Raw genomic sequence first — 22,297 nt, forward strand, 5'->3', positions numbered from 1 at the left:
TGACCCCCGCCCAAAAAAAAACCTAAAAAAATAAAAAACTATCATAATGGGTGGGAGAGATAGTACAATGGGTAATACACTTGCCTGTGCACAGTGGACCCAGGTTTAATCCCTGATACTACATATGGTTCTCCAAGCTCACCAGGCATGACCCTCTGAGTTCAGAGCTAGGAGTTAAGTTCTAATCATACTCAGGTGTTACCCAAAAACAAAAGTAAATATGGTCCTCTGAGTACTGCCAGTGGTCATTCCTGAGCACAGTGCCAAGAATTACTCCTGAGACTCCCAGTGTGACCCCAAGCACTATCCCCCTCAAATACATAGAAAATTGGAAGGACATCAACGTGGTGGATGTTGCTCAGCACTGCTCATTCCTACCATGCAGTATGTGAACCAAAACTGGGGCTCCAGCATATCAAAGATGCATTTCAGCCCATTATATCCCCAGACTTTTAAAAAGCAGGTCAGGGGTCAGAGTACATTGTCTAGGATGTTTGCTTTTGCATCTGCAGCTCGACCTGAGTTCAATCCCTGGCACTCTATATGGTCTCCCTACTCCCACCAGGAGTGATCTCCTGAGTGCAGAGACAAGAGATCTGAGTATATCTGGTATAGCACACCAAAAACAAAACATACAAAAATAAATTAAAATGCAGGAGCTGGAGTCATAGTATAGTGAGTAGGATGCTTGCATTGTACAAAACTGACCCAGATTCAATCCTGGGGCATCCTATTATGGTCCTCTGAGCCCTCCAAGAGTGATTCCTGAGTGTAGAGCCAGGGAGTAATTCCTGAGCACTTGCCAGGTGTGTCCCTAAAACAAACCAAAACCATAAAAATTAAATAAGCAGGTCATAACTTAATTAAAAAATTGTGGGGCCGGGCGGGTGGCGCTGGAAGGTAAGGTGCTTGCCTTGCCACTGCTAGCCTAGGACGGGACCGCGGTTTCGATCCCCCCGGTAGCCCATATGGTCCCCCAAGAAGCCAGGAGCAACTTCTGAGCGCATAGCCAGGAGTAACCCCTGAGCGTCACAGGGTGTGGCCCAAAAACCAAAAAAAAAAAAAAAAAAAAAAAAAAAAAAAAAAAAAAAAAAAAAAAAAATTGTATATACTTAGAGGCCAGATCAATAGTACAGCATGTAGGGCATTTGCCTTGCACATGGCTAACCTGGGTTCTTTTGTGTTTTGTTTTGTTTTGTTTTTTGGGCCACACCCGGCATTGCTCAGGGGTTTACTCCTGGATGTCTGCTCAGAAATAGCTCCTGGCAGGCACGGGGGACCATATGGGACACCGGGATTCGAACCAACCACCTTTGGTCCTGGATCGGCTGCTTGCAAGGCAAACGCCGCTGTGCTATCTCTCCGGGCCCTAACCTGGGTTCTATATCTAGCATCCCAATAGTCCCCTGAGCACCACCAGTAATGACCTCTAAGTGCAGAGCCAGAGTAACCCCTGAGCACCGCCAGATGTGCCCCTCCCAAATTTTTTATATATGTTTACTTTCCCATACTATTTAGGACTCTCTGACACTTTATATATCAAAAGAATTTTCAAGAGACATTTAAGGTTTGTCCTGATTTGCAGCAGGAAAGGCATTTATTTGTCTCATATGTGGTTGACCTGAATTTGATCTCTGGCACCCCATATAGTCCATATAGTGCTAGAGTTAATTCCTGAGTACAAAGCCAGGCGTAACCTCTGAGCATCATTGAGTATGGCCCAAAATTAAAAACAAATAAACACAAGAGTTAATTATAGTTAAGCAAGGAATATGAGCAGGGCCCTCACGATAGGGTTAGGGCCTTGTGAGAACAGACACCTGTCAACTGATTGACTCTGCTTCGAGGGGCCAGAGAGATAGCACAGCGGCAGGATGTTTGCCTTGCACACAGCCGATCCAGGACAGATGGTGGCTCAAATCCCAGCATCCCAAATGGTCCCCCATGCCTGCAGGGAGCAAATTCTGAGCACAGAGCCAGGAGTAACCCGGATAATGCCGATAGGTGTGATCTCTCCCCCCAAAAAAAGGACCGCCTCTCGAGGCTGGAGTGATAGCAACGTGAGTAGGGTGTTTGCCTTGCACACTGCCAACCCCAGTTCAACTCCTGGCATCCCATTTAGTCCCCTTAGCCTCCCAGGAGTAATATCTGAGCTTAGAGATGGGAGTACACTTTGAGAGCAGCTGGGTATAGTCTAAAAACAAAGAACCCAGGGCTGGAGTGATGGTGCAGCAGTAGGGCTTTTCCCTTATACGCGGCTGACCCAGGACAGACAGTGGTTTGATTCCCTAGCATCCCATATGGTTCCCCAAGCCAGGAGCGATTTCTGAGTGCATAGCCAGGAGTAACCCGAGTGTCACCAGGTGTGGTCCCCCCAAAAAAAAGAACCTGGAACTTCAGACCCCCCAACTTGAACTCCAGCACTGCATGATTTCTAAGCATTGACAGATGTATCCTCAGAAGCCTCAACACCACTGGGTAAGGCCCAAGAGATATCCCAAACACTGTCAGGGAATCCTGGAGGTCCTGGCACTGGTGCAAGGATTCTTAGACCCAAGGCACTGAATCCCTCATCCCCAAGACCTCAACTTCAGCCATTCTCCTAATACTGTTTGGAAGCTTCCCTACAATTCCCTCACCCCCCCCCCAAAAAAAGCTAAGAACATTCACCAAGGAAAGCCTTCTCACACAGCAGAAAACGCTTTCTATAATTCAGAAATGGAGGCCCCCCAGAAGCAGACCATGTTGGCACTCTGAGCTTATCTTCAAGACTCCAGTATTGTGAGAAAATTCTCTATATTATTTTGTTATGATAGTCAAAGAAGACTAATTATAACCAGAAAAAATAAGTATTTTAGGAGAGATAGTACAGTGGATAGGACACTTGACTTGCACTTGGCTGACCCAACTTCAATCCTAGGCATACCATATAGTCCCCTGAGCACCGGTCACCCGAGTGCAGAAAGCCAAAAATAATCGGTTAGCATCATGAGGTATGGCTCAAAAACAAATATCTTAATAATACTAACTTGGAAAGGCTATTAAATAATTATTTAAAGATGATAACAAAAATAAGTATATTTAATTTTGTCTACATTCAGAGTCCTAAGGCTCTTCAGAGTAGTTTTATTTTTGTATATATTTTTCTTATTTTATGGAGAGGAGAGAGAAGCAGCAGAGAGGGAGAGAAAAGAAGAGGGAGGGTGAGAGAACGAAAGGGAGAGAAAAGGAGGGAAAGGAGAAGAGGAGAGGGAGGAGGAGGAGAGAAAATGGGAGAGGGGAGAGAAAAGGTAGAGAGATTGGGGCTATTTTTCAATTTTTAAAGTACAGTGTTTTAAAAAATGCTTTATAAAAGATTCTATTTATAGACAGTTGGTTAACATCAATAATTAATCATTTTCAACCCCTTAACTCTATGGATCTTATTCTCTGAACAAATTCAATATAAGATTACAATGATTACATTTTACAATGTCTGCAGTAGTTAAAATAAAATGTTTAAATATCTTAAAACCTAGAAATAAAACTTTTAAACCCAGGATGGCTGTGCGCCATGCTATTGCTCTGGTTCCAAAACATGTGAATATTCAGTTACCCTGTCCTGAAATAGTCATCTGAAATTAGTCTTACACAATTAGGATTATTTAACTGATTTCTCTGAGTTTTACTTTATGTCTACTATCCCATAATTGCTAGCAGTGCTTACTTTCACTCTCATAAAAGTCCTAGTAAATTACGTTTCTTTTTTTTTTTCCGTTGTTCGTTTTTGGGTCACAACCAACAGTGCTCAGGGGTTACTCCTGGCTCTACACTCAGAAATCGCTCCTGGCAGGCTCGCAGGACCATATGGGATACCAGAATTCGAACCACTGTCCTTCTGCATGCAAGGCAAATGCCCTACCTCAATGCTCTCTCTCTGGCCCCAAATTATGTTTATTCTATGTATAATTAGCTACAGAAGAGTTATTCAGGGACAGAAAATACCATTATCGCTAAAAACTCTAAAATACTATTATTACAATATATAATATCCAATAATTTAAAGTTATCGTCTACTGTAAATACACAACTTTTAAAAATAAATTTATTTAGCTGGTCCGAGTGCAGTGGTGTTTACAACTAATTGATCACAGCCAATTACAGATTTCTTTATTTCTTCTCCACTCCCACTGCTTCACTTGACTAGCCTAAAAAAAATTAAATTAAATGCATCACATATTTGATATAACTGATCATAATATACTTGTTTCAAGATGATCTAAAGCAAATTTATTGAAAAAAGAAAAATAAAAAAAAATTAAAAAAAAAACTACGGCTGGAGTGGTGGCACGAGTGGTGGCACTAGTGGTAAGGCTCTGCCTTGCAAGCGCTAACATAGGATGGGCTGCTGTTCGATCCCTCGGTGTCCCATATGTTCCCCCAAGCCAGGAGCAATTTCTGAGCACATAGCCAGGAGTAACTCTTGAGCATCACCAGGTGTGGGCCCCCCAACTCCCCAAAAAAACTAAAAAATGGAAAAGAAAAGTTCAATAGCAAGTATATTAGTGAAAATTATTGTATCACCAATGCACTCATTAAAGCAATAGCAGGTTTAGTAAGCTTTTTTTTTTTTTTAAGGATAAGATTTAAAGAAATACAGTAAAAAGGGTGTGAGAGTGGTAATTGTTTGCATAGGCCCAGCAAAATATGGGGGAAATAGAAAGAAAAAGCCTTGGCCTAAATAGAAGGAGTCCTTACCCCTGAAGTATTCTGGCATAAGACCAACTCTGGGCCCCAGGCATACTAGATTTTTCTACCCTTGAGTCATTCTCTGTGGTTCCAGTAAAATTTTTTCAAACAATCACTGTTGTTGATGTCAGGTTTCTGTACTGAGAGATCCTGGTTTCTGTGCATATCCTACATTGAAGTCAGGATGGTGTGGAGCATCGTCTAGTTTCACCTCACCCTTAGAGGGCAATGAGGAGAGTCCTGCCCTGAGAGCAGGTTGTTGCTGTTGCTAAGTTGTCTGGGTGTTAAAAGGACCCTCTTTGGAGTAAGTCAATGCCAGGCCAGTGGTAGGGTCTTCCCTGGTAGAGGTTTGCTTCCTAGTGATGTTATTGACAACTGTGGTTGTTTCTGTAGATGGTATCCACGGTGCAGGGGTGAATGCCCAATCTTCTGAGGCCTAAGCCAAGTCATTATGACAATGTTCAGGGTGTAAGGCCCAACTATTTACAAAATTAGTGTGTTCCTATCTCTATTAGATAAGAACTTTAAATACAAAACTTTTTAATTTTAATATCTTTATTTAAGCACCATGATTACAAACATGTTTGTAGTTTGGTTTTAGTCATAAAAAGAACACCCCCCACTTAATACAAAACTTTTAAGAGAAAAGTACTCAGCATAACCAAAAAAAGTTTTTAGAGGATTTTGAAACACTCAAGAATCCAATATTTGATAGAGACCTCAAAATTAGACAAGTAGAGATACTACAACAAAAGACGAAAGGACAGTACCAAGAGGAATAGGAAAGAGAGAGAGGAGCCAGAGCCATAGCACAATGCAAACCTAAGTTCAATCCCCGGTATTATCTTCTCCTGAACCTGCCAGGCCTGGTATCTAGCATTCAGCTGGCCAGAATTCTATTTCTGGCATCCCATATAGTCCCCTTAGCCCTGAAGAAATAACTCCTAAGCATAGTGCCAGGAGTTATCCCTGATTATCAGCAGGTGTGGCCCTAAAACAAAAATGAGCCATGTTTTAAAAATCACGGGGGCCAGAGAGATAGCATGGAGGTAAGGCGTTTGCCTTTCATGCAGGAGGTCATTGGTTCAAATCCCGGTGCCCCATATGGTCCCCTGTGCCTGCCAGGAGCAATTTCTGAGCCTGGAGCTAGGAATAACCCCTGAGCACTGCCGGGTGTGACCCAAAAAAACACACACAAAAAAAATAAAAATAAAAAAATAAAAATCACAGTGAAGGAGCTGGAGGTGTTTGCCTTGTATGCAGCCGATCTGAGATGAACGGTGGTTCGAATCTGGCATCCCATATGATCCCCTGTGCCTGCCAGGAGCAATTTCTGAGCGCAGAGCCAGGTGACCCAAAAACAAAATTAATAAATATAAAAAAAATCAAAGTGTGGGGCCGGAGATATAGCATGTAGGTAAGGCATTTGCCTCGCATCCATAAGGATGGTGGTTCGAATCCCAGCATCCCGTATGGTCCCCCGAGCCTGCCAGGGGCAATTTCTGAGTGCAGAGCCAGGAGTAACCCCTGAGCACCATTGTGTGTGACCCAAAAACAAAATACATAAATAAATAAATATTAAAAATAATCAAAGTGCATATTCAAGTAAGCAGAGAACAAGGGTACAAGTACACAATATAACACATGGATATGTGAAAATATCTTTTCTTCTTAGCATTTCTTAGAATATTGGGAAAGAGAGTAGGAAAATAGTTTAAATGTGAAATTCAGACTTGCCCCAGGAGATGAAGCTTTCCAGAACAGTAAAACACAATAATTGTGTCATCCCTAATGAATGTTACTGAAAACTAAAAGAGGGCAAAACATAACTGCAGAATACTGCTTTTACTTAAAAAGTATTTATTTTCCCATTTACTTCACCTGATTCATTAATCACTTTATTAAAATAAAAACACACACTAAATATAAACACACACTACACCATGAACCTATATGCTTACAACTAAGAACATCAACAAATACAATATACTCTGACAAGTCTTTGGATTTCTGTTCTTATTCTGATTCTCGTGATCGTTTCCGGGGATTTAGTGAACCTTCTGCTGGCGACGAAGACGCAGTAGCAACAACAGCATCTCTAAATCCTTGAGGCTGCAAAATTAAAAAAAATACATGTCTAGGGGACTGAGGAAGAAACAAAAAGGAAAAAACTATACGTCTTAAGAACAACTAAAATGGGCTGGAGCGATAAAGCAGCGGTAGGGCGTTTGCTTTGCACATGGCTGACCCAGGACAGACCTCAGTTCAATCCCCAGCATCCCATATGGTACCCCAAGTCAGGAGCAATTTCTAAGCACATAGCCAGGAGTAAACCCTGAGTGTCACCAGGTGTGGCCCAAAAACCAAAATAAAAAAAAGAACAAGTAAAATAGCAATGTGTCTAACCAAATATTTTTAAGTAACTAATAAAAGAACAATTTTATTCTTGGAACTGGTCATCAACTGCTGTGAATAAAGAGACTAATTTATAGGTGTCTAAGTCAAGGCTGTATCTATTATACATGGATAGCTGGAGTGGGTATTTTTTGTCTTATTTTTTAGGGGGGGTCACATCTGCAGTACTCAAGGACTACTCACAGAAGAGTTGTAGGGACCATGTAGCACCAGAGATCAAATTGGGCCACCTGTGCCTGTTGCGTGCAAAGTACATGAATTATCTCTTCAGCCCATGTATACACTTATCAATATACATGTATACAGAAACAGCAGTAAGTTACATTGGGGTTGGGGAGATAGCACAAGAGTTAAGATGGTCTTGTATTCCTGCTGTCCCTGATTTGAATCCCTGGCATAACGTAATGTCCCCTGAACACTACCAAGAATGATCCTTGAGCACAGAACTAGGAGTAAGCCAGGAGCACCGCTAGAATTGGTCCCCAAACCAAAACAAAACAAAACAAAACAAAAAAAGCAAATAAAAGCATTTCATTATATTTTCTAAAAGACAATTCTTTTCTTTTTTTTTTAATTGTTTTTTGGGGGGGCCACACCCGGCAGCGCTCGGGGGTTATTCCTGGCTCTATGCTCAGAGATTGCCCCTGGCAGGCACAGGGGACCATATGGGATGCCAGGATTTGAACCGCTGTCCTTCTGCATGAAAGGCAAACGCCTTACCTCCATGCTATCTCTCCGGCCCCTAAAAGACAATTCTAACAAGTTTTATAGGAGGCTCAATTAAAAGAACTGAATGGAAGTAACATGCACTAATTATGTAGGTGCTTGACAAATTAATTTCCACAATTAGATACTCCATAATATAGTCTCCAATTAGAATTTACTTAAATGGGGACCGGAGAGATAGCATGGAGGTAAGGCGTTTGCCTTTCATGCAGAAGGTCGATGGTTCGAATCCCGGCATCTCATATGGTCCCCTAAGCCTGCCAGGAGCGATTTCTGAGCATAAAGCCAGGAGTAACCCCTGATCGGTGGCAGGTGTGACCCAAAAACAAAACAAAAAATTAAAAAAAAAACAAACTACCTAATCTTATGGGGCCAGAGAGATAGCACAGCGGTGTTTGCTTTGCAAGTGGCCGATCCAGGATCTAAGGTGGTTGGTTCGAATCCCAGCGTCCCACATGGTCCCTCGTGCCTGCCAGGAGCTATTTTTGAGCAGAGAGCCAGGAGTAACCCCTGAGCATAGCCGGGTGTGGCCCAAAAACAAAAAAAAAAGGTGGGGGGGGCTGGCGAAGTGGCACTAGAGGTAAGGTGTCTGCCTTGCAAGCACTAGCCAAGGAAGGACCATGGGCTATTAGGAGTAACTCCTGAGCATCAAATGGGTGTAGCCAAAAAAAAAAAAACAAAAACAAAAACAAAAAAAAAAAAAAGAAAGAAAAGAAAAGATTTTACTTAAATTCACCTTGGAAGTACAGAGACTTTAAATGGACAATTCAGTTTCAAAATCTGATTCTACTTTCTTATTGTTGTTGGGTTTTAGCTCTCACACCCCAGGGGTTCACAGCGAACTCTCAGCTTGGGAACCACTACCAGCAATGCCAAGAGAAATCATCAGGTGACAAAGATCATACCCAGGCATTCCAGGACCCTATGAGTTAGCTCCCTAGCCCTATTTATGATTTTGCCCTTTAAGAAAAAGATGCCTCCACCCCCAACAAGAGATGGTAAAGAATATAGGTAATCGATATTGATAAATATGCATCTTTCAGTCTAAAATGTGTGTTCTGGGTCAGAGAAACCTCACTGGACTGAATATATGTTCTGTATGCTTGATGCCATGACTCAATCCATGTATGTCATAGTATGGCCCACAGAGCAGAGGTAGGTGTGGTTGTATGTAAGGGAAGGTCCTTAATATGGTCCCTTGTATACCAAGAACACAAAACTAAGGACTAGACACCTAGTTACTGCTGAGTATGGCCCAAACACCACAACCTCAACCCCTGCCATATAATGGGATCTATTTGGTAGGCGTGAATAGAGCTATATCTATAGAACAAAATAATATATATATATGGTTTTTTTTTTTGTGTGTGTGTGTGGTTTTTGGGTCACACCTGGCAGTGCTCAGGGGTTATTTCTGGCTCCAGGCTCAGAAATTGCTCCTGGCAGGCACGGGGGACCATATGGGACGCCGGGATTCGAACCGATGACCTCCTGCATGAAAGGCAGCCTTACCTCCATGCTATCTCTCCGGCCCCACAAAATAATATTTTTGTAATTTCTTTTCTCTTCTGTAAACTTTCACTTTAAAATCTCTTTTGGAGCCAGAGTGATAGCACAGAAAGTAGGGAGTTTGGCTTGCATGCGGCCAATCAGGGTTTGATTCCTGACATTCTATGTGATCTCCAAAGCCTACCAGGAGTAATTTCGGAGCTTAGAGCTAGGAGTAACCCCTAAGTGCCGATGTGTGTGGATCCAAGAAATAAAAATAGAATTCTTTTTGGGGGGTGGAAGAGATAGCACAGTGAATAGGGTGCTTGCCTTGCATGCAACCAAATTAGGGTTCAATCCCTGGCACCACATATGGACCCCAAGTTCTGTCAGCCTCTGAGGGGGCTGGAGCAATAGCACAGAGTGTAGGGCATTTGCCTTGCATGCATCCAACCTGGGTTCGATCCCTGGTGTCCCATATGGCCCCCCAGAACCTGCCAGGAGTAATTTCGAAGTGCAGAATCAAGAGTAACCTCTGAGTGCTGCCGGGTAAGGCCCCAAAACCAAAAAAAAAAAAAAAAAAAAAAAAACGTGATTCCTTAGCACAAAGCCAAGAATAACCCCCAAGCACCTACAGGTGAGCCCCATAACCAAAACAAGACAAAAAACCTTTTACTGTTGCTTTTGGGTTGCATCAAATGGTGCGTGGTTGTACTCTGAGTGGCATGCTCAGGGAGTGATATGGTGCAGAAGATCAAAGCATGTGTTCCAATCTTGGTGGCAGACCCTAGTCTCCCTAAAAATCTTTAATATCAAGGCCAGAGAGATAGAACTACAGGCAAGGTGCTTGCCTAGCATACAGCTGACCTGAGTTTTATCCCTGGATAGCACAGTGGATAGAGCTACTGCCTGCTAAGAGGCCTATTTAGGCTCAATTCCTGGCACCCAAATGATCCCTAGAGAACCACCAGGAGTGAGCCTTGAGCACATCCAGCTGTGATCCAAAGGCAAATAAACAAAAACTTTTTCATATCCTGTGTCTGAATAGCTAATGTGCTTGCCTCACACACTGCCAGCAATGATCCCTGAGCACAGAGCAAGGAATAAGACTTGAGCACAGCCAAGGTACAACCCCTTCATCCCCCAAAATATTTTTGGGGGGTTTTGGGACATATTTGATAGTACTCAGGGGTTACTCCTGGCTCTGTGCTCAGAAATTATGCCTGGTATGCTCAAGGGACTATAGGGAATGTTAGGGACAGAACCCGAGTTGGCCACTTGCAAGGCAAATGGCCTATGCTGTGCTATCTATTGCTCCAGCCCCCAAAACACTTTTAATAGCCTGGCATTGCATATGGGCTAGAACATACTACCCTACAAATATTTTCTCTGTTCTTAAGAATTCATTCCAGTCCAATTGTGACTAGAATATTCCCTATGTATACTACTATTTTGAGGATAATGTTCTAAGCATCAAAAGCTGTCCTGAAATATGTTTGCTGCCTACAGAAGTTAACAAAATCAACTTGTAAATGCTCTCTTCAGATAATCACTGCCCACCAACACAGAGACCCGCTCTAACCAAATAATACTGACTGTGATTTCAAATGGCACCGTAGTTTCCTTCTGACTCGGTGACTTGTATAATGTTGCCAACCTGCTTGGAGAAAAAGAAATAAACTTACATAAAGACATGACCTTAGTATATTAGTTCAGATAGCTTATTTCATATCTTAAATCTATCATTTTTGACTAATTCTATTATTTTTCTCTGAGAATAGAAAAAGCAAAAAATGGGGCCGGCGAGATGGTGCTAGAGGTAAGGTGCCTACTTTGCAAGCGCTAGCCAAGGAAGGACCGCAGTTTGATCCCCGGAGTCCCATATGGTCCCCCCAAGCCAGGGGCGATTTCTGAGCGCTTAGCCAGGAGTAACCCCTGAGCATCAAACGGGTGTGGCATGAAAAAACAAAACAAAAAAAAAAAGTATAAAAATTTGCCCTTCAAAAAAAAAAAAAATTTGCCCTTCAAAAAAAGAAAACCACCTTCAAACAATAGCTGTCTGTATGTAATTACAATAGATAGTAGTAATAGCTATTTACAGAAGTAAAATTTTATAGCAACCTGAAAGTCCAATGACTAATTCATAAAAATTATTCTAGCATGAACAGATACTTACAAGATAAATATTTAACAGGAAAGTAATATTAAGCAAAAGTCATGCTGTATGATCTTACATTATGTTTACATAAAAATTACAGATTACAATAAAAATGTTGTTACTACAAGGTAAATAACAATTAAAATGCTTTTTCAAGAAAGCAATCACAGACCATCATTCATTTTTTTATATTTCATTATTTTAATGTTTCAGTTCTACACTTGAGAATGAAACCAAGGGAAATCAAAATGTCAAATAATCTATAACCTCAAATGTATGCATAAATAAAATAACAACTAAGCAATACACAGTGGAACCAGAGAGATATTACAGAGGTTAAGAAATCTGCCTTGCGGATCCGGAGAGATAGCACAGCGGTGTTTGCCTTGCAAGCAGCCGATCCAGGACCAAAGGTGGTTGATTCGAATCCCGGTGTCCCATATGGTCCCCCGTGCCTGCCAGGAGCTATTTCTGAGCAGACAGCCAGGAGTAACCCCTGAGCACCGCCGATGTAAAATTATAAAATTTTACATACACATACACACGATGTAAAATTATAAAAAAAGATACCTGGCTGAGAGCTCATAACCACCTGAGCTATCTCCAGGATCGAGGCAGGCCTTAAGGACTATGCTCAGGAGACAATGCAGTACTGGGGATTGAACAAGACTTGGATGCATGTCTTGTGTGGGCTCTAATCCCAATACTGTATACCCCCAACCTCTGAAATTACATATGTTACAATATGCTATGGTTAATATTCTAATTTAATGTAAAACATACTGGGAAAGCTAGGCATGGCATTTTTTTAACCTACCTCATTAGAAAATTACATTTTTGGGGGAGTCACACCTAGAAACCTCACGCTACTCCTGTCTTGGTACATGGAAATTACTCCAGTTGTATTTGGGGAACCATGTGAAGACTAGATCCTAGTTTCCTGCATATAAAGAATGCTCTAGGGGTCAGAGAGATAGCATGGAGTTGAGGCGTTTGCCTCTCATGCAAAAGGTCAGTGGTTCGAATCCTGGCGTCCCATATGATCCCCTGAGCCTGCCAGGAGTGATTTCTGAGTGTAGAGCCAGGAGTAACCCCTGAGCACTGCTGGGTGTGACCCAAAAAACAAAAACAAAGACAAAAAAAAAAAAAAAGAATGCTCTCAACCATTGAATCACCTCTCCAGGACAGAAAACCACCAGCAGGATCGGAGAGACAGCATGGAGGTAAGGTGTTTGCCTTGCATGCAGAAGGTCGATGGTTCGAATTCCGGCATCCCATATGGTCCCCCGAGCCTGCCAGGGCTGATTTCTGAGCGTAGAGCCAGGAGGAACCCCTGAGCGCTGCCGGGTGTGACCCAAAAACAAACAAAAAACAAAAACAAAACAGAAAACCACCTGCTTTCAACTTAATAAAATCCAAAATTAACTAAGCTTCTGAAAAATTAATATCTACTATCTAAATCACCTATTATATCATCATGCTCAAAAAGATTACTAATGCATCTGACTTTTCTGAGAAAATAATTAAGAAGTAAACAAATTCTTTTTAAAAGCCCTGAAGAGGGGCCAGAGATAGCATGGAGGTAAGATGTTCACCTTGCATCCAGAAGAACGGTGGTTCTAATCCCGGCATCCCATATGGTCCCCCGAGCCTGCTGGGGGCGATTTTTGAGCGTAGAGCCAGGAGTAACCCCTGAGCACTCCCAGGTGTGACCCAAAAACAAACAAACAAAAAAAAGAAAAAAGCCCAGAAGAAAAAAATCTTTTAAAAAAATCATGCCTTGCAAATAGCTGACCCTAGCACCGCATATGATTCACCAAAGACCACCAGGAAACATTCCTGAGCACAAAGTCATGTGGGATCCAGCATCACATCATACTCTGAGCACAGCTCCTAAAGTCAACAGTAGCCTCTACTCACTGCTGGGTGTCGTCTAAAATAAAAAACAAAAGGGGCCGGGCAGTGGCGCTAAAGGTAAGGTGCCTGCCTTGCCTGCGCTAGCCTTGGATGGACCGCGGTTCGATCCCCCGGTGTCCCATATGGTCCCCCAAGCCAGGAGCAACTTCTGAGCACATAGCCAGGTGTAACCCCTGAGCGTTACCGGGTGTGGCCCAAAAACAAAAAAAATAAAATAAAGTAAAATAAAAAAAAAAAAAGAAAAGAAAAAATGAGGGGCCAGAGTGGTGGTGCAAGTGGTACGGTATCTGCCTTTCCCGTGCTAGCTTAAGATAGACCTTGGTTTGATCCTCCCAGCTAGGAGCGATTTCTGAGCACATAGCCAGGAGTAATCCTTGAGTGTCACAGGATGTGGCCAAAAAAAAAAAAAAACAAAAAAAAAAAAAAAAAAGAAAAAAGGAAAAATGAAAGAAAAAAGAGGAGGCCAGAACAATAGTATTGTAATTATGGGTTGTCTTTTGCCTTGAACATGACTGGACAGATTTAATCCCTGGCATCCCATATAATTCCCCCAAACACTGCCAGGATTGATCACCAGGAGTAACCCCCAAGCATTGCTAGTTTTGTCCCAAACCTCACCCCTCAAAAAAAAAAGGGGGGAAAAAAAAAAAGAAAAGATCCAACAGTCCAAAGTGCATCCAAATTCAGGCTGAAATTTCCTTAAATTTCTAAGTAAAAATCACATTTTATATTTTATGTTATCTCAGAAGATGTATCAAGAGAACTTTTCAACAACAAAGTAAAGCCACGAATCATTTGGCTCCTATCCCTAGCTGACAAGCAGCTTAACATATGGCTGAACTCCATAGTTTGGGTCAGGAAGAAACAAGGCAGAAGCACAATTTGTGCTCTGAAGCTGAGCACACATATGAAACATTGTGTGGGGGTGTTGATATATTACTCCATTTTACCACCAGATCTTCTTGGCAAGTAGTGGTAGAATTCTGAACACTCTCCGCTTCAGATTATTATAAATATTCAAATGGGAGGAAAACCCACACAATATATAGGACAGAGATAAATGTATTTCTTTTAATAACTGTTAAAATGCAATTTCATTATTAGTTAAAGGGTAAAAATCGGATGTCCTTTTCTCTCTCTCTCTCTCTTTTTTTTTTTTTGACCATACCTGACAGTGCTCAGGGGTTACTCCTGTTCTGCACTCAGAAATCTCTCCTGGCAGACTTAGGGAACCATATGGGATGCCAGAGATCGAATCCAGGTCAGCTGTGTGCAAGGCAAATGCCCTACCCGCTGTGTTATCGCACTGGGCTCAAAAATCAGATATTCCTAATGATGGAAATGAAAAATGAGAAATCAGAAAAGACACTAAAGTCTACTTTAATTATAAATTTGACTAGTACAATTTTTTGGCTTTTTGCTAAAAGTAGATAGAAATATTAATGTTCATAACTATTCTCTGCCACTGGTTTTCATTTTCATCCTTTCAAAACAACTTTATAATGCATACATGATTTCATGGAACAATGATGAATTACAGCTATATAATTTTTTGGTTTTTTTTGGTCACACTCAGTAACGAGTTACTCCTGGCTCTGTGCTCAAAAGTGGCTCCTGGCAGGTTCAGGGGACCATATGGGATGCCAGGATTCGAACCGGGCTCTGTCCTGTGTTGGCTGCATGCAAGGCAACTGCCTTACTGCTGTGCTATCGCTCTGGCCTCCAAATATATGATTTTTAAACAATGCAGAAGAACAAAAATATTTTTCATTCTATTTTGTTGTTAGTGGTTGTTGTGTTTTGGGCCACACCTGGTTGTGATCAGGGCTTACTTCTGGTTCTGCACTCAAGAATCACTCGTGGTGGGGTCTGGGGGACCATGTAGGGTACTGGAGATCAAGTCCATTACAGCCGCATGCAAAGTAAGCATCCTACTTGCTATACTATCTCTCCAGCACCTATTTTCATACTATTAACTTAGGTTAACTTATTCTGACAACAATAAAGTATGCATCTTATTTACTGTATATCCTTAGTCTGGAACAAAAATAGCCTGAAGAAAATGGATTTTATTTAAAAAGGATAAGAGCTATGCCTTCAAATTTCCTGGCAATCAATGCAAAACTATAATTACATTCTAGAAAAAGCAGTTATGAGAAAAAAAAAAGTCATCTATAAAATACAGATATTACCACCTATTTCATAGTTATTTGGAAAATATGACAAAATAACATATACACATCTCCCTTTATTTAGCAATATAAAATTCTTTTTTTTGGGGGGGGGGGTGTTTGGGTCACACACAGCAGTGCTCAGGGGCTACTCCTGGCTACTCTTGGCTCTACTCTCAGAAATCGCTCCTGGCAGGCTCGAGGCACCATATGGGATACCAGGATTTGAACCACTGCCCTTCTGCATGCAAGGCAAATGCCATACCTCCATGCTATCTCTCTGGCCCCCAATATAAAATACTTAACATAATAAATCATTAAAATCTTAAGTTCTGGGCCCGGAGAGATAGCACAGCGGTGTTTGCCTTGCAAGCAGCCGATCCAGGACCAAAGGTGGTTGGTTCGAATCCCGGTGTCCCATATGGTCCCCCGTGCCTGCCAGGAGCTATTTCTGAGCAGACACCTAGGAGTAACCCCTGAGCAACGCTGGGTGTGGCCCAAAAACCAAAAAAAAAACTTAAGTTCTTAGCACAATAAAGGACAGTTTTTTTTTTTTTTTGGTTTTTGGGCCACACCCGGTAACGCTCAGGGGTTACTCCTGGCTATGTGCTCAGAAGTTGCTCCTGGCTTGGGGGACCATATGGGACACTGGGGGATCGAACCGAGATCTGTCCAAGGCTAGCGCAGGCAAGGCAGGCATCTTACCTTTAGCGCCACCGCCCGGCCCCATAAAGGACAGTTTTTAAATATTCAATAAATGAGGGACCAAAGCGATAACACAGCGGTAGGGCATTTGCCTTACATGCAGCTGACCTAGGGCGGACCTGGGTTCAATCCCCGGTATCCCATATGGTCCCCTAAACCAGAAACAACTTCTGAGCACATAGCCAGGAGTAACCCCTAAGCGTCACCGGGTATAGCAAAAAAAAAAAAAAAAAAAATTCAATAAATGAAAGCTATTAGCTAATATTTGTTTTCTCATAGTTAATGATATAAAGTATTAATTCTTCAGAGTTATGAAAAGATTTTATGAGGGGCCAGAAAGACATTAGGGCAGAAAGTCTTGAAGGCAAGTGGACACCTGGGTTCAATCTGTAATATTGCATATGGTAGCACGCAGTGATTCCTGAGCACCAACAGGAGCAAGCCCTAAATACTGCCAAGTGAAACCTTCCCCCAAAAAGTAAAATAAAAATTTAAAAATAAAGGGAGTATAAGAGGGCCCGAAGAGATAGCACAGCAGTGTTTGCCTTGTAAGCAGCCGATCCAGGACATAAGGTGGTTGGTTCGAATCCAGGTGTCCCATATGATCCCCTGTGCCTGCCAGGAGCTATTTCTGAACAGACAGCCAGGAGTAACCCCTGAGCACCACTGGGTGTGGCCCAAAAACCAAAAAAAAAAAAAAAAAAAAAAAGGGAGTATAAGAAATGCTGCAAAAAAGAAAGTACCCAGTTAAATATTTAGTACAACCATGAACTCACCAAAATGATAGTATAGAACTGGAGCTGGAGAGATAGTACAGCTGGACCAGAACCTAGTTTAGCACATGGCCAACCCAGATTCAATCTCCAGTATACCATATGGTCCCCTGAACACTACCAAGAGTGATACCTGAGTGCAGAGTCAGAAGTAACCCTTGAACATCATGGGATGTGCCCCCCCCTCCCGAAAATGTGTGGAACAAAGGAAAATTTTTACAAAACAATTTCCCCTTAACTTTTTCCTTTTTTTTGGTTTTGGGTCACACCCAGTAGTGCTCGGGTTACTCCTGGCTCTGAGCTCAGAAATCGCTCCTGGCAGGTACAGGGTACCATATGGGATGTCAGGATTTGAACCACCATTGCCCTGGACTGGTTACATGCAAGGCAAACGCCTTACCACTCTGCTATATCTCCGGCCCCTCCCCTTAACTTTGATATTCAGTTATAGTATCCTAAACTATTCTCTACTTTCTAGGTAAGGACTATTAAGAAGTTGAGGTCAGGACAAAGAGATAGTACAAGGTTAAAAGCACCTGTCTTGCATGCAGCCAATCTGGTTCAATCAAGGATCTCCAAAGCACTGCTGGGTGTTGCCTCAAACCTCTGTAACACCCCGCTACCCAAAGGCTGAGAAAATAATTAACGGTTTAAAAAAAGTACATATGTAAGGGTCAGGAAAATAGTGCAATGGATTAGGTGCTTGTTCTGTATGAAGCCAACCTGAGTTTAATCACTGATACCCAGTATTTGTCCCTCAGATCTCTCCTGGCAGGCTCAGGGGACCATATGGGATGCCGGAACTTGAACCACCGTCCTTCTGCATGCAGGGCAAACACCTTACCTCCGTGCTATTTCAATGGCCCCAAATTTTATTTACTTATACAAAAGAATCTGAGAGGGGCCGGAGAGATAGCATGCATGCCTTGCATGCAGAAGGACAGTGGTTTGAATCCTGGCATCCCATATGGTCCCCCAAGCCTGCCAGAAATGATTTCTGAGTGTAGAGCCAGGAGGAACCCCTGAGCACTGCCTGGTGTGACCCAAAAACTAACTAACTAAATAAATAAAATGATAACGTCAAAAAAAAAAAAAAAAAAGAATTTGAGAAAGAAATTTTCTTTTCTTTTCTTTTCTTTTCTTTTCTTTTGGGGGGTAGATGGGTGGGTGAGTCATACCTGGCAGCGCTCAAGGGTTACTCCTGGCAAGCTCGGGGGACCATACAGGATGCTGGGATTCAAACCACTGTCTGTCCTGGATCAGCTGTGTACAAGGAAAATGCTCTCTACCCCTGTGCTATCTCTCCAGCCCTGAGAAAAAAAATTGTAACTTAAAATTGAATCTTTTCGGTGAGGAAGAGGGCCACACTAATGGTGCTCATGTTTTGCTTCTCACTATGCTCAGATCTCACTCCTGGTGGGGAAAGTAAAACTTTAAAACTGTCAGAAAGATAGCATAGAGGTTAAGGTATTTGTGTTGCAGTCAACAAGGGTTAGATCCCTGACTGCCTATGCTTTCCCAAATATCACTAGAAGCAACTTCTAAGCAGAGACTCAGGAGTAATTATAAAAAACTGGATATGGCCCAAATAAAATCCCCATCTACCCTCAAAAAATTTTTTTCAGGGGGCTAGCGCGATAGCACAGCAGTAGGGCGTTTGCACATGGCCAACCCTGACGGACTCCAGTTCAATTTCTGGCATCCCAGATGATCTCCCAAGCCTGTCAGGAGCAACTTCTGAGCACAGAGACAGGAGAAACCCCTGAAAACTCTGGGTGTCACCAAAAAAAAAAAATTTTTTTTTCAGTGAAATGTCTCAAAGGGCTGAGAGCATGCTTTGCATGTAGAAACTGGGGTTTTATTCCTGGCACTGCCAGAAGTGACCATTGAGTACTGACCCAGAAATACCTCTGAGTCCTGTTGGTTTTGCCCCAAAACAATTTTAAAAGAAACTGTTTGATCTTTATCACATGATGTTTTAATTGCCCTATTACTGCATTTCCAAACCAAGTTCTCTAGTTTATACCAACAATCTTAAAGTATGGAGGCCAGGCCAGCATCAATCTGACATTTCTAGAAGTGTCGAATAAAAGACTTCAGAGCTTTCAACTACCTATTTTGGAGAAAATCAAAGCTGGTTTGTTCACTTGCTCAGCAGCTTTAAAAACAAGTACAAAGGTTTCATGCTGAATAGTTTTATTTTAAAGAACAATACTGTGAAAGGCAGGTAAGAACATGATAACAAAAGCAGGACAGGAAAATACAAAAGAAAACAAAAATAGACACAGTTTCATACAAGAAATATATTAAGTAACTTTTCCTATTTTCTACCAAATTAAGTCCTAAAGCTAACCTCAGAAGTTTTCCTTTTGTACTCATTTTATTCTTCTCTCAGTCCTTTCCAGGGACACTGGGTACTTCCTTCCTTCTGCAAGGCTAATATATTGTACTTGATTTCAAAGAGCTTTAGAAGGTAACATTCCTCGGCCACCTACTCATTTCAGGTGCACCCCATCATTTAAGTATTCTAAAAAATTTCCTATGTAGCTAACTGTGCAGTATAACAACATGTTTTCATGTCTGCTCTAGGTGATAAAGGACAAGGCAACAAAGGCACCAGTCCCCAGGCACTGTAGACCTCATTCACTGAACAGCTCTAGGAAACTGATTAAGACCTCAGTTTAATTAACCCAATATTCAGAATGCTTAACTTGGTTCTATACTGACCTTTGATTTTGGTCCCACTGAAAGATTAGCCGAATTGTAGCAGCATGTCCCCAGCTTTCTCCTGAGGGAAATAGAATGAAGTAACATTATTTTATAAATTATGTTTCTCAGATATTTTCTGATAAAAGTATTATTTTACTTAATATAAATATATATATACATATACACATATAAACACACACATACACACACAAAATCTTGGAGCCAGAGTTCTAGAGGGGAGGAAAAGCAAATCACTTAAAGACAAATTTCAAAATCATGAATAACTAAGACTTCTGACTCTATTCTTTGTATCAGCTCTGGTCTTGTTATAATACATGCTTCAAGATTTATTTTGGGGTGCCAGAGAGATAGTATGGAGGTAAGGCATTTGCTTTTCATGCAGAAGGTTGGTGGTTTAAATCCCAGCATCCCATATGGTCCCCCGAGCCTGCCAGGGGCCATTTCTGAGCATAGAGCCAGGAGTAACCCCTGAGCGCTGCCAGGTGTGACCCAAAAACAAACAAACAAACAAACAAACAAACAAAAAAGATTTGTTTTGGGGAGGAAAGACAGTATAGCAGATGAGACATTTTGCCTTATACATAACTTGAGTTCAATCCCCAGCATCCCATCAGGAGCTATCCCTAAGTGCAGAGCCAGGCTCTGAGCTAGCTGTGAGCCAAAAACTCAAAAATAAAAAACACAAAAACACAGACATACCTGGCATATAGGTAAATCCTGAACTCAATTGATCTTTACTTTTTAATGGAAATTTTGCCAGTCATTATTCTCTATATGTTTTTAGGAAACTACACAGTTTGAGTCAATCTGTAAATCTACTCAGAAAAGCAATATTCTAATATTCTTTTTTTTTTAATTTGCTTTTGGGGCCACACCCTGTGATGCTCAGTGGTTATTCCTGGCTATGTGCTCAGAAATTGCTCCTGGCTTGGAGGACCATATAGGCCGCCGGGGGGATCAAACCTCCTAGATCAGCTGTGTGCAAGGCAAATGCCCTACTCCGGCCCCAATATTCTAATATTTTTAAAAAATTTAAGAAAATAATTCTTTTTTTGTTGATTTTTTTTTTTTGAGGTGCCACATCCAGCAGAGCTCAGAGATTAGTCCTGACTTTTAGTTCAGGTGGGCTCAGGGAACCATATGGATCATCAGGGATTGCATCTAGGTCAGCTGAGTGTAACATGTATCTTACCTATTGTACTATCTATCCAGCCCGAGAAATAAATCTTGGAGATTGTATTTTAACAAAATCATGACTGGTGTTAGAAACAGTCTCAGAAGTCTATTCATGAATGTGGTATTTGTCTTGTTATGATTTGCTTTTCCTCCTGCCTAAAATTAAGCTTTCTGAAGGCAAGAGCCATCTTATGGATATGCTCAAGACCTGATTCTATAGGTAGGATATAGTAGACATTCAATAAATATTTAACTAAAATTGCTTATCTTATACCCACCCAATGCAGGAACCAATAAGGCTTGATTTCTATCAATTTTTGTCGTCATCTGATTGGTTAAAATTACCTACAAAAAAAAGTCAGAAAATTTGGTGAGACTCCTTAAAAAAAATCTATCATTAGCTCTGTGATTTCTTTTTCTTTCTTTTTTTGTTTTTGAGTCACACTCGGCAGTGCTCAGGGGTTCCTCCTGGCTCTACGCTCAGAAATCACTCCTGGCAGGCTCGGGGGACCATATGGGATGCCGGGTTTCGAACCGCCATCCTTCTGCATGCAAGGCAAACGCCTTACCTCTATGTTCTCTCTCCGGCTCCTCTGTGATTTCTTTTTTGTTTTTTTTGTTTGGTTTTTGGGCCACACCCAGTGATGCTCAGGGGTTACTCCTGGCTGTCTGCTCAGAAATAGCTCCTGGCAGGCACGGGGTCATATGGGACACCGGGATTCAAACCAACCACCTTTGGTCCTGGATTGGCTGCTTGCAAGGCAAACGCCGCTGTGCTATCTCTCTGGGCCCTCCTCTGTGATTTCTTAATCTAAATATAAATCATCTTATTTAAAAAGACATTTAAGTGGGGCCGGGCGGTGGCGCTGGAGGTAAGGTGCCTGCCTTACCTGCGCTAGCCTAGGAGACGGACCGAGGTTCTATCCCCCGGCGTCCCATATGGTCCCCCAAGCCAGGAGCGACTTCTGAGCGCATAGCCAGGAGTAACCCCTGAGCGTTACCGGGTGTGGCCCAAAAACCAAAAAAAAAAAAAAAATTTAAAAAAGACATTTAAGTAATAAAATTGTTTCTAAAAATGATTTTGTGTTTTGTTTGTTTGCTTTTGTCACCACACTTGACAGTACACAGTAATTACTTATAGCTCTGCACTCACTCCTGGAGTGGGTAGAGGTACCTTTTTGGGGGTGTGAGAGTTTGGGCCACACCCAGCAGTACTCAAGGGTTACTCCTGGCTCTGTACTCAGGAATCATTCTTGGCAGGTTTGAGGGACCATACAGGATACTGTGGATCAAACCCTGGTTGACTGTAT

General features: G+C 41.9%; 1 protein-coding gene across 1 annotated transcript in view; it reads right to left on the bottom strand.

The window, feature by feature from the left end:
* Positions 1 to 6,744: 6,744 nt before the first annotated feature.
* Positions 6,745 to 22,297, bottom strand: part of LOC125995660 (DNA repair protein RAD51 homolog 3-like) — a 35,765-nt gene continuing 20,212 nt past the window's right edge. The window contains exons 5-8 of the mRNA XM_049764708.1: positions 21,266 to 21,332; positions 19,809 to 19,869; positions 10,954 to 11,014; positions 6,745 to 6,840 (exon numbers count right to left, since the gene is read on the bottom strand). Coding sequence (XP_049620665.1) covers positions 6,745 to 6,840; positions 10,954 to 11,014; positions 19,809 to 19,869; positions 21,266 to 21,332 — 285 coding nt within the window. The remainder of the gene's footprint in view (positions 6,841 to 10,953; positions 11,015 to 19,808; positions 19,870 to 21,265; positions 21,333 to 22,297) is intronic.

Source organism: Suncus etruscus, chromosome 1, assembly GCF_024139225.1.
Source record: "Suncus etruscus isolate mSunEtr1 chromosome 1, mSunEtr1.pri.cur, whole genome shotgun sequence".
In the NCBI taxonomy this organism is placed as follows: domain Eukaryota; kingdom Metazoa; phylum Chordata; class Mammalia; order Eulipotyphla; family Soricidae; genus Suncus; species Suncus etruscus.